The sequence below is a fragment of the Marmota marmota genome, unplaced genomic scaffold (genome assembly GCF_001458135.2).
Source record: "Marmota marmota marmota unplaced genomic scaffold, marMar, whole genome shotgun sequence".
Taxonomy (NCBI): domain Eukaryota; kingdom Metazoa; phylum Chordata; class Mammalia; order Rodentia; family Sciuridae; genus Marmota; species Marmota marmota.
Window position 1 is genome coordinate 4,124,872 of NW_025999880.1, and position 11,070 is coordinate 4,135,941.

At 33.8% G+C, this 11,070-nt stretch overlaps 1 protein-coding gene across 3 annotated transcripts in view; it reads right to left on the bottom strand.

Moving 5' to 3' along the window:
- Positions 1-11,070, bottom strand: part of Gdpd1 (glycerophosphodiester phosphodiesterase domain containing 1) — a 48,560-nt gene that overhangs the window by 14,343 nt on the left and 23,147 nt on the right. For all 3 annotated transcript variants that reach the window (XM_048792240.1, XM_015495398.2, XM_048792236.1), the window contains exons 4-6: positions 9,013-9,058; positions 678-796; positions 110-199 (exon numbers count right to left, since the gene is read on the bottom strand). In XM_048792240.1, the coding sequence (XP_048648197.1) occupies positions 110-199; positions 678-796; positions 9,013-9,058 (255 nt within the window). The remainder of the gene's footprint in view (positions 1-109; positions 200-677; positions 797-9,012; positions 9,059-11,070) is intronic.

Consider the following 11,070-nt stretch of genomic DNA (forward strand, 5'->3'; position numbering starts at 1 on the left):
TATATATATATATATATATATATGTGTGTGTGTGTGTGTGTGTGATGAAGTATTTATAGACATATAACAAAATCAAAGATAGATCATTTTGTATCATTTTGAAACTTACCTCTTTGTAGCACTTTTCTACAATTTCATAACTGGCATTACCCCACACTGTTAAGTGTTCTCGCTTATACTGCTTCACCAATTCTGAAACCTATATGAGAAAATTCAAAATTTTATGCATGTGCCTATTTCTAAATTCACTTGTATCATTTTTACTTTAAAACTGATTGCAAATAATGGATGTACAAAATTTTGAAAAAACCAAATTTCGGATTATTTAAAAAAACACAAAATTGTTTACATTTTACCATTATATAATTTACTTAACAGATACAATTATTTATTAGTATCACGTTAAACACGTTAAGCCAGAAGGTAATTGTATAAATACCAGAATAATAGGCTCATAGGAGTTTACTTTTATTCATGACTGAAATGTGCCAGCTCACTCTGAAAATAGACTCCCCTGCAGTAAAATGACCTCTATCATGATGTTATTTAAAACAATGCTGATCCATGGAGTATCACGTTTCCTTGAACACTACCAACCTAAGCAGTCAGCTATTCTGACCTTATTTAGTTTGTGAAATTGGATGCAACACACCAAGAGGAGGCAATGACTCCAGTACCTTCTTAATCAGCACATTGTTGTTGACTTTGATATCGATGTTAATGGGGGTATTAGGAAAGGCATCAAAAACTTCCTTCAGTAATGGAATTCGGTTATCTTTTCCTTCACACTGGCATGCTGAGAAAGCAAGATTTGTAAATGTATTTTTAAAAGGTAATTTACTTTTTTTAAAACAGTTATAGTATGTATTCATATGAGGACAGTTACAAATTGAGGCAAAGCATTAAGAAAAAAAGAATATCATTTAAAACCTAATAGCTTAGATATAATCATTATGACCACTTGGTATACTTTCTTTCTCTACTTTTTTCCTATGCAAAATTTAATATGGTTATAATATAGTGTGCCTACAAGAATTTAACCTATTTTTATGCAAAAATATTTTTATACCTCGTTTATAATTATGATTTATATTTTTCTTAAACTTTACATTTTAAGAATTCTGTAGGTTCACATGCAGTTTTAAGATTGATCTACTTTCATCCAGATTTATTTGTGATGACTTCTTGCAAAACCATAGTACCATATCAAACCAGGATACTGACAATGATATAATCCATTGTTCTGATTTTATTGTGATTTTTATATGGTTTCAAAATACTTCACTGAAGAACTACACAAAAATTTGATTATTTTAATTTAACCATTCCCCTATTAATAGAGACTGAGATTGTTTCTAAAGTTTTGCTATAAAATCATCATTGAATTTTTCAGAGATTAAGAATAATGTTTGGTCAGGCACAGGGCACACGCCTGTAATTCCAGCGGCATGGAAGGTTGAGGCAGGAGGAGTGCAAGTTCAAAGCCAGTCTCAGCAACTTAGCGAGGCCCTAAATTACTTTTTTTTTTTTTGTACCAAGGATTGACTCAGGGGCACTTGACCACTGAGCCACATCTCCATCTCCAGCCCTATTTATTTTTTGTATTTTATTTAGAGACAGGGTCTCACTGAGTTGCTTAGCACCTTGCTTTTGCTGAGGCTGCCTTTGAACTTGCAATCCTCCTGCCTTAGCCTTCCGAGCTGCTGGGATTACAGGTATATGTCCCCACACCTGGATCCTAAGTAAATTTTGAGACACTGTCTTAAAATAAAAAATAAAAATAAAATGGACTTAGGATATGGCTCAGTGGTTAAGTGCCCTTGGATTCAATCCCTGCTCAAAGAAAGAAAATTCAAAGAAAATTTGAAAAAAATTCAAAGAAAGAAAGGAAAAATAATGTTCAAGCAAGGTAAATACATAATAATTCAGGACTGTGCTAAAGAATTCTTATCAGTACAATTATTCAAAGAGAATTAAAAGTAAATAGGGGCTAGAGTTGTGGCTCAGTGGTAGTTTACTTGCCTAGCATGTGTGAGGCACTGGGTTCGATTCTCAGCACCATATATAAATAAATGAATAAAATAAAGGTCTATCAATATCTAAAAAAAAATGTTTAAAGTAATAAAAAATTAGAAGGGAATTTTTTTTACTCTTTTCCTAGTCCTTTTGCTTCTAATTATTTATATAACACACTGTATATACCATAAAACCATTGTAAAAATTTTTCCTTTCTAGTTCCAATAATGTAAAGAACTAAATGGTAAAAAATCCTTAATCTCATCCTTATTATTATAAATTAAGAGAAAGACACATATCAAAGAAGTAAATCTATGTCAAAAAATTAAATTATTTATAATAAGTGTTCATATGAAAAGCAGCATATAAATTAAAAAAAAGAGAGAAGAAATACTCAATTATTGCACTCCTTGTAATTCAGATGGAACTCAAGTGTCATTTTGATGGGACTATTGATCATTTTGGTTCTGCCTACCTGGCCTGAGTGAATTTATGAACTGTCTGAGACCCTTCATGCATATAACAGTATGGACACTGGAAAAGGATTCCTGAAACTCTCAACTGAATGGATTATTTATGTGTGGCCAAGGGTCTACATCTATGTGAAAAAGGTGTCTCGGAGAACAAAGACAACACAGATGAATGAAGAATAAAGAAATGGAGATAGAAAAAAATCAATTATTACTTGAACAACTAGAATGAGTCATGTATGAAGGCATATAACCCCTGGACTTTTTATGAGAACCAATAAATTGCTGAGTACAGTGATTCATGCCTGTAATCCCAGCAATTCAAGAGGCTGAAGTAAAAGAATCACAAGTTTGAGGCCAGCCTCAGCAATTTAGCTAGACCCTATTCTCAATATAAAATTTTTTAAAAAAGGAATTGTGGGTGGGGAGAGAAAGACACACAGAGAGATAACAATACATTCATTTTTATTTATTATGTTTTTGCTTAAATTATCTTGAAATAGTTGTCTAGTGCTTGTTACTGAGACAGTTCAAACTTGTCATATAGACTACATAACTAAATTATTGAAAACTGTTTATAGTGCATAGTTATTGTTTTGGTCTACTTGGTGTTTTTTCCTGTAGAAAACTATAACTCCCTTATTACACAATGTTCTTATAGGGCTGTCAATCACAGTTCCCTTTCTCCATTCACCCCCATGGGTGGGCCGATCAGAATATTCTTACTTCAAAATGGACACATGAATCATGTTGGCCCAGTCTGTGTCTCAGTGAAACCTTTTTCTTGAAGTTCATAAAGGAGACTGGCTTTCCCTGGCTTGAAGTCACCTTGTAGACAGAATATGAATCAATACCTAGAATCAAATTCTTTACCACCTGGACAAAGTCTACCTAAGGTAGAAGTGAATAATACCCAAGATACACAGATAAGCAAACCCAAGATGAAGCAAGAGAGTCTTTTTGAGCCTCTGGATTCAATAATGTTCTTTTATTTGTTTGTTTCTTTGCAGACTTGCACATGCTTGGAAGGAGCTCTACCTCTGAACTACATCCCCAGCCCTGGATTCAATAATGTTTAATGTTAGATTCACTATCATTCTATATAATCTCTCTCTTTTTTTCTCTTGAGCTATTTTAAACTGATATCTTTATTTATAACCTAAAAAATATGAATGTGATATTTCCCTTATGCAGTAGCTGCACAAGACTAGGTAAATTTAAAATAATTAATATTAAATAAAATTTAAAGTTCAGTTTCTCAGTTGTACTAGCCACATTTCAAGTACTCAACACACACATATATAGCTATTGGGTATACCAGAAAGTGCAATTACAGATTATTTTCATCACTTTTCAGCAAAAAGTTCCATTTGAACAATGATATTCTAGGTAAGTAATTTTTTTTTTAAAGAGCGAGAGAGAGAAAAGAGAGAGAGAATTTTTTGATATTTATTTTTCAGTTTTTGGTGGACACAACATCTTTATTTTATTTTTAGGTGATGCTGAGAATGGAACCCAGTGTCCCTCGCATGCCAGGCAAGCGCATTACCGCTTGAGCCACATCCCCAGCCCCTTAAGTAAAAATTTTATTGTTGGGGCTGCAGTTGTAGCTTGGTGGTAGAGCAGCTGCCTAGCATGTGTGAGGCACTGGGTTCAATCCTCAGCACCACAATAAATAAATACATAAATAAATAAATTAAATAAAGGTATTTGTCCATCTACAACTAAAAAATTTTTTCTTAATTTTTATTGTCTTCCAAGTGTGGAAAAATTAATTTAACAGACTAAAGAACTGCCATGGGCCAGGCATGGTGGCGCACGCCTGTGATCCCAGAGGCTCGGGAGGCTGAGACAGGAGGATTGCGAGTTCAAAACCAGCTTCAGCAAAAAGCAAGACACTAAGCAACTCAACCCTGTCTCTAAATAAAATACAAAATAGGGCTGGGGATGTGGTTCAGTGGTCGAGTATCCCTGAGTTCAATCCCTGGTACCCCCCCCCAAAAAAAAAAAAAAAAGAATTGCCAAGGGACTATTTACACCCAAGTAAGATAGATATAAGGGTCAGCTTAGAAAAAAGTCAAACAGGAAAAAACTAACTTTGGATCAGCAAAATGACATATAGGTTAAATTAATATAATATTAGTATTTAACAGTAAGGGAGTAAGGCAATTAAAATGTATAGTAGGAAAAAATGTGTGCTATTATGAAGTAAAGATACATAACTTAGATGTCTTGGTCCCTATAGAATGTAGAAAAAGAGTGGGAGAAAGAGAAGTTTGTCCTGGTATTGTTCAGGACAGAGGATAACCAGAGCAAGGAAACAGAAGACTACAAGAAGAAAAGTAGTCAGGCACGGTGGTACATGCCTGTAATGCTTGTAATTTCAGTGAATTGGGAGGCTGTGGCAGGAGAATTACAAGTGCGAGGCCTGCCCTAGCAAATTAGGGAGGCCCTAAGCAACTTAGGGAGACCCTGTCTCAAAATCAAAAAAAAAAAAAAAAAAAGAAAAGAAAGAAAAAGAAAGGGCTGGGGATGAGGATCAGTGGTAGTGGCGCTGAGTTCAATCCCCAATATCAATTGAAAAAAAAAAAGTAGCATGCAATAGGTGTGTTGAATGACAGTGAATGATGTGGGTCCTACAGCATGCTAGAACTTTTAAACTGTCTATAATTATAGTCAACTCTAGATTATCGAAATTATGAATTTTTTATGAAAACAACAATAAAAAAGGGCCACTATAAAGTAAGTAGGATGAGTTGGGTGAGGTGGTGGACACCTGCCCTCCCAGCAGCTTGGGAGGTCAAGACAGGAGGATTGCCAGTTCAAACCTAGCCTCAGCAACTTAGCAAGGCCCTATTTCAAAATAAAATATAAAAAATGCTGGGCTGTGGCTTAGTGGTTAAGCACCTTGGGTTCAATCCCTGGTACCAATAAAATAAAGAAAGTAAGATAGATGATAACGCTTTGGTTAACACTTTTTTATGATCCTTTTTATATAGCTTGTGGCACATTGAAGAATCCCTTTAAAGAAAATAATTATAAATAAAATAAATAATAAAAACTGAAAAAAAAAGAAAATAATTACTTGATGAGTCAGAATTTGGTAAGAGATTTAAGAGATAAATGAACACCAAGTGGCTCTGACACACTAAAAATCATCTGAATAGGTTTGGTAAGTGGGTAGGAACAGAAAGTGTGTATAAACATGGCGAACAGAAAGTTCTAGTAATAAATTCCTTTAATTGAAAAACAAAAACAAAACCAAGTACTCTCCAGTAAAGTTGTGAACCACACAGAGAGCAAAAATTTTGAAATTTATATTCCTCAGGCAGTCTCTCCAATATCTAAAGAAAACCAAACAAGAGTTCTGAGCAGAATATGATTAAAAAAAAAAAAAAAAAAGGAACAACTTTCTGACTACTCTGAGTCAAGTATTTACGTAGTCTGTTTCAAATGCAGTGAACTTCACATTTGAGTCATTGTCCAAAGTTAATTATGATAAGAGTTGAATGGAATATGAATGAAAGTTCATTATTCTTTATAGTTGTCTGAAACCTGAGAGTACCTGGCATGTTAATATAGCATTTGAGGAGACATCTGATGGAGAGGCAATGTGGTATACCTGAACACTGGCTGGTAAAGAGGAAATTTATTTCAAATTCTAGCTCTATCATTTACTTGTTGTATGAACTTGATCAAGTTAATTCACATCTTTAGACTTTAGTTTTTAATCTCTAATGGAAAGCAGCATTAGATGGTCTCAAAGTTCTCTTCACATTCAAAAGTTTTATTACTTTATGAAGGAGATATGAAAATCAGAAAAAAGGGACTGAGGATGTAGCTCAGTTGAAGAGCAATGGTCTAGCATGTGGAAGGCCCTGGGTTTGATCCCCAGTACCAATAAAAAAAAAAAAAAAAGACTCTTTTGCTGCTTAATAATCTTCAGTGACTTTCTAAGCCTAAACAAAAGAAAGCCCAAACTTCAGATTGTCATTCAGGTACCTAATCTCTCTGGCCCCAATCTGCTTTGCTGAGCTCACTAGTGCATGCCTGTAATCCTAGCCACATAGCATGGGAAATATATTCCTATATATTAGGATTATAAACTATAAGAATGAAAATGTGTTTCCTCAAACAAACATAATTTAATGCTACTTACCTGGAAGACAAAATTAAATAAACATCAGATTTAAACATTCCTTAAAAATAGATAACTTCAGCTGGGTGCAGTGGTGCACGCCTGTAATCTCAGCAGTTTAGGAGGCTGAGACAGGAGAATCTCAAGTTCAAAGCCAGCCTCAGCAAAAGCAAGACACTAAGCAACTCAGTGAGACCCTGTCTCTAAATAAAATACAAAATAGGGCTAGGGATGTGGCTCAGTGGTCAAGTACCCCTGAGTTCAATCCTCAGTAACAAAAAAATAAAAATAAATAAAAAATAAATATATCTGTATCTATTCTATCTATCTATCTATCTATTTATCTATCTTTAATTTTCTCTCTTTTTGAGGTATTGGGGATCAAAATAGGGACCTTGAGCATTCTAGGCAAGCACTCAATCACTAAGCCATAAGCATAGTTCTATACTGGCCAATTTTAAATTTAGTTCATGAAGTAGTTACTGTTCTTTTAAAAAATTAATATCAATAGATCCAATCACAACAAAAAAAACAACAGAGGGAAGATACAACCTATAGAATGGAAAAAAATACTTGCAGATATACATTTGCCAAGAGATATTTTGTGTTTATATTGTTATATTTTATATCCAGAATAGTAAAGCAAAACAAACCAAAACTCAAAAACAAATAATCTGATTTTAAAATGGGCAAAAAACTTAGTAGGCATTTTCCAAAAGAAGACATACAAATAACCAACAGGTATGAAAAAATATCACTAATCATCAGGGCAGTGCAAGTCTAAGCCACAATGAGATATCGCCTCACTCCATATAAGATAGCTGGTATCAAAAGGACAAAAGAAAACAAGTACTGGTGAGGATGTGGAGAAAAAGGAATCTTGCACACTGTTGGTGAGAATGAAGTATAGTCATTATGGAAAACAGTATGGAGGTTCCTAAAAATTTTTAAATTTTCCTATAAAATGATGCAGCAATCCCATCACTTAGTATATATTCAAAGGAAACAACATCAGTATGTGAAAGAGATTCCCAAGTTTACTGATACTATTCACAGTAACCAAGATATAGAATCAACCTAATTGTCCAATAATGGATTAATAGATAAATAAAATATGGTGTATATGTACATATATACAACATAATAATACTGTTCTGTCATTTGCAACAACATGGATGAACCTGGAAGACATTATGCTAAATAAAATAAGCCAGACACAGAAAGACAAATATTATACGATTTCCCTCATATGTAATGAGTCTAAAAATGTTGATTTAATACAAGTAGCCAACAAAATAATGGTTACCAGAGGCTGGGGAAAGGAGAAGAAAGGCTAGCCAATTGATTCAAAGTTACAGTTAGAAAAGAACAAGTTCTAGTGTTCTATTACTCAGTAGGGTAACTACAGTTAACAAAAAGGTATTGTCTATTTCAAAAATAGCCAGAAGAGAGGATTTTAAATGTTTCTACCACATAAAAAAAGATAAATGTCTGAGATGACAAATATGCTAATTACCCTGATCGAACATTACATAATGCACATAATGTATTAAAACATAACACTGTATCCTACAAATATGTACAATTGTTATGTATCAATGAAAAATCAAAATTAAAAATTGCAAAAGTTATAAAAATAGATTCTTGATATTTTCACAAGGATTCAACAATATGCAAACCATACCAAGGTATATAACATGCAGCCTCTTGTAGTTTTATTGACTTATATATTTGAATCACTCAAAATGGGAAGCCAACTTGTGATATTGGTAGGCTACACCTGCTTAGCGCTTATATTTCTAAGTGGTGTATTTTCCACTCTAACGTGCAGTAACTAATAAATTAGGCAAGGAGACACTTTTCTTTGGGAGAAATACTCTCTCTAATGAAAGAAAACCATTAAATTGCTAGGAAATAGTTTGAGTAATAAAAGTCTTTTCAATCATTTAAAATATGGCACAGCTGAATGACAGAATCAACAGTTCAAGAACCAGAAAGATCTGCAAGAGAGGTCCTTTCTACTTCTTTTTACTTATTCTTTATTCCATTCATGATGGATGACTACTATAAGTTATGGCAATATTCTAGAATTGAAGCTTTAGAAGTGCAAAATATTCCCAATAATATTCAAGTTTCCTACAATTAGTATTCCAGCTTGAATTAATTTTATGTGAATTTAAATAAAGAGACCTAGTTAAATGGTTGGGCCTAATCATCTTTGGATCAGATGACCTATCAAGGTCGCATATTTGTAGTTCTGAGAGAATAAGCTTACAGGACAGTACTTTTAACAAGAAGATAACTATGATAAGAGGACACAGATGGGCTTCTCAGCATAAATGAATATACTTTAATGTCAATGCTTAAGTGATAAATGAGAAATATTACCTCTTTGAAATGGGACGTCCAGTTTACCAAGGTAAGACGGGAGCTCCTTAAAAAGATATGATTGAAAAAAGTTATCTCTCAAAAGTAAAATGTATTTTGTCTTATGTTAAGACATGAAATAAAAGTTTGCTTCTTTGAAAAATGAGTGAAGAAAACCTATATTTACATAGGCAAATTAATAATTTAATTACTTCTATCACCTACAAGAAGTCTATAGTACTTATATTTAATATAGACCTTTTCTCAACATTTCAGTAGAAAAATATCCACTATAGATAATTCAAGGAAAAAGAAAAATACCTAACAATCATACAGAAAAATATTTAAGCTCATTAATAATCAAAGAAATTCTAATTAAAATTCAATCTAGCAAACCAGAAAATTTATGGTATAAATATAATTTTATATAAATATAACTAATTAATGATAATTACAATGATTAATAATGGTAAGGGTACAGCAAAATGGGAATTTTTTACTCTTAAAATAAATCTTATAATAAGCAAGCAGGAGTGGCTGAGGGTGTAGATCAGTGTAGAGTTCATGTTTAGCATGTGCAAGGCCCTGGTTTTATTTTTTTGTTATTGTTTATTTATTTACTTTTTTGTTTTGGGCACTGAGGACTGAACCCAGGGGCATTCAACCACTGAGCCACATCCCCAGCCCTATTTTGTATTTGATTTAGAGACAGGGTCTCACTGAGTTGCTTGGCAACTAGCTTTTTTTTTTTCTTTGATATATAATTTAATGAATTTTGAGACATGAATATAATCATGTAGCTTCCACTACAATCAAAATAGAAGCAGTTCTATAATTTCCCCTCCCCCAGTTTCCTTTCTGCCCACTGCAGTCGAACCATCCTCCTTCTCCCAACCACTGACAATGACTGATCTCCATCTTTATAGTTTTGCGTTTTCTAAAATGTCCATTAAAATGGAATCATTCAGGATTACCTTTTCGGATCTGGCATCTTCCACATTAGAAAAATGTATTTGAGGTTTTCTCACGTTGTGTGCATCAGTGATTCATTCCTTTTTGTTGTTGAATAGGTATTCCATTGTATGAATGTACTTGTTTATCTATTCACCACTGAAGGACATTAGGGTTGTTTCTAGTTTCTGTTTATGAATAAAGCTGTTATAAATATTCTCCCCGAATAGGTTTTTGTATGAACAAAAGTTTTTGTTTCTCTTGAGTAAATATGTTGGAGTGGGATTGCTGGGTCCTATGCTCAGGACAACTTGATTAAAAAAAAAAAAAAAAAAAAACTGCCTATTTTCCAAAGTGACAGTATCACTTTGTACTTGCACCAGTAATGTATAGAAATTCTAATTCTGAATCTTCACCAACATTTGATATCACTTTTTTTCTTATTTTAGCTATACTACACATGTAATAGAATCTATTTCGATTATAATTTGCAGTTCCCTGATGACTAGTGATTTGGGGGATATTTTCCTGTGCTTATTTACTATCTGTATATCTTCTTTAGCAAAGTGTCTGTTCAGGTTTTTGCCTATTTAAAAATAGATTCTTTTCCTTATTGTTGAATTTTAAGAGTTTTTTATTCTTTTGGGGATGGGGCAGGTAACTGGGGATTGCATCCAGGGGTGCTTCACCACTGAGCTACATCTCCAGCCCTTTTTTATTCTTTATTTTTTTTTAAACAGGGTCCCACTAATTTGCTTATGGCCTTGCTAAGTTGCTGAGGCTGGCCTGGCAACTAGCTTTTGCTGAGGCTGGCTTTGATCTCAAAATCCTCCTGTCTCAGCCTCCTGAGCTGCTGAGAATACAGGTGTGAGCCACCGTACCTGGCTGCTCGCTAATTTTTTTGGTGCTAGGGATTAAAACCAAGGCTTTGCCCAGTGCCATGGTGTATGACTGTAATCCCAGCACTCAGGAGGCTGAGACAAGAGGATTTCCAGTTCAAAGCTAGCCTCAGCAAAAACTAGTTGCTAAGCAACTCCATGAGACTCTGTCTCTAAATATAATACAAAACAGGGCTGGGGATGTGGCTCAGTGGTTGAGTGCCCCCCCACCAAAAAAAAAAAAAAAAAA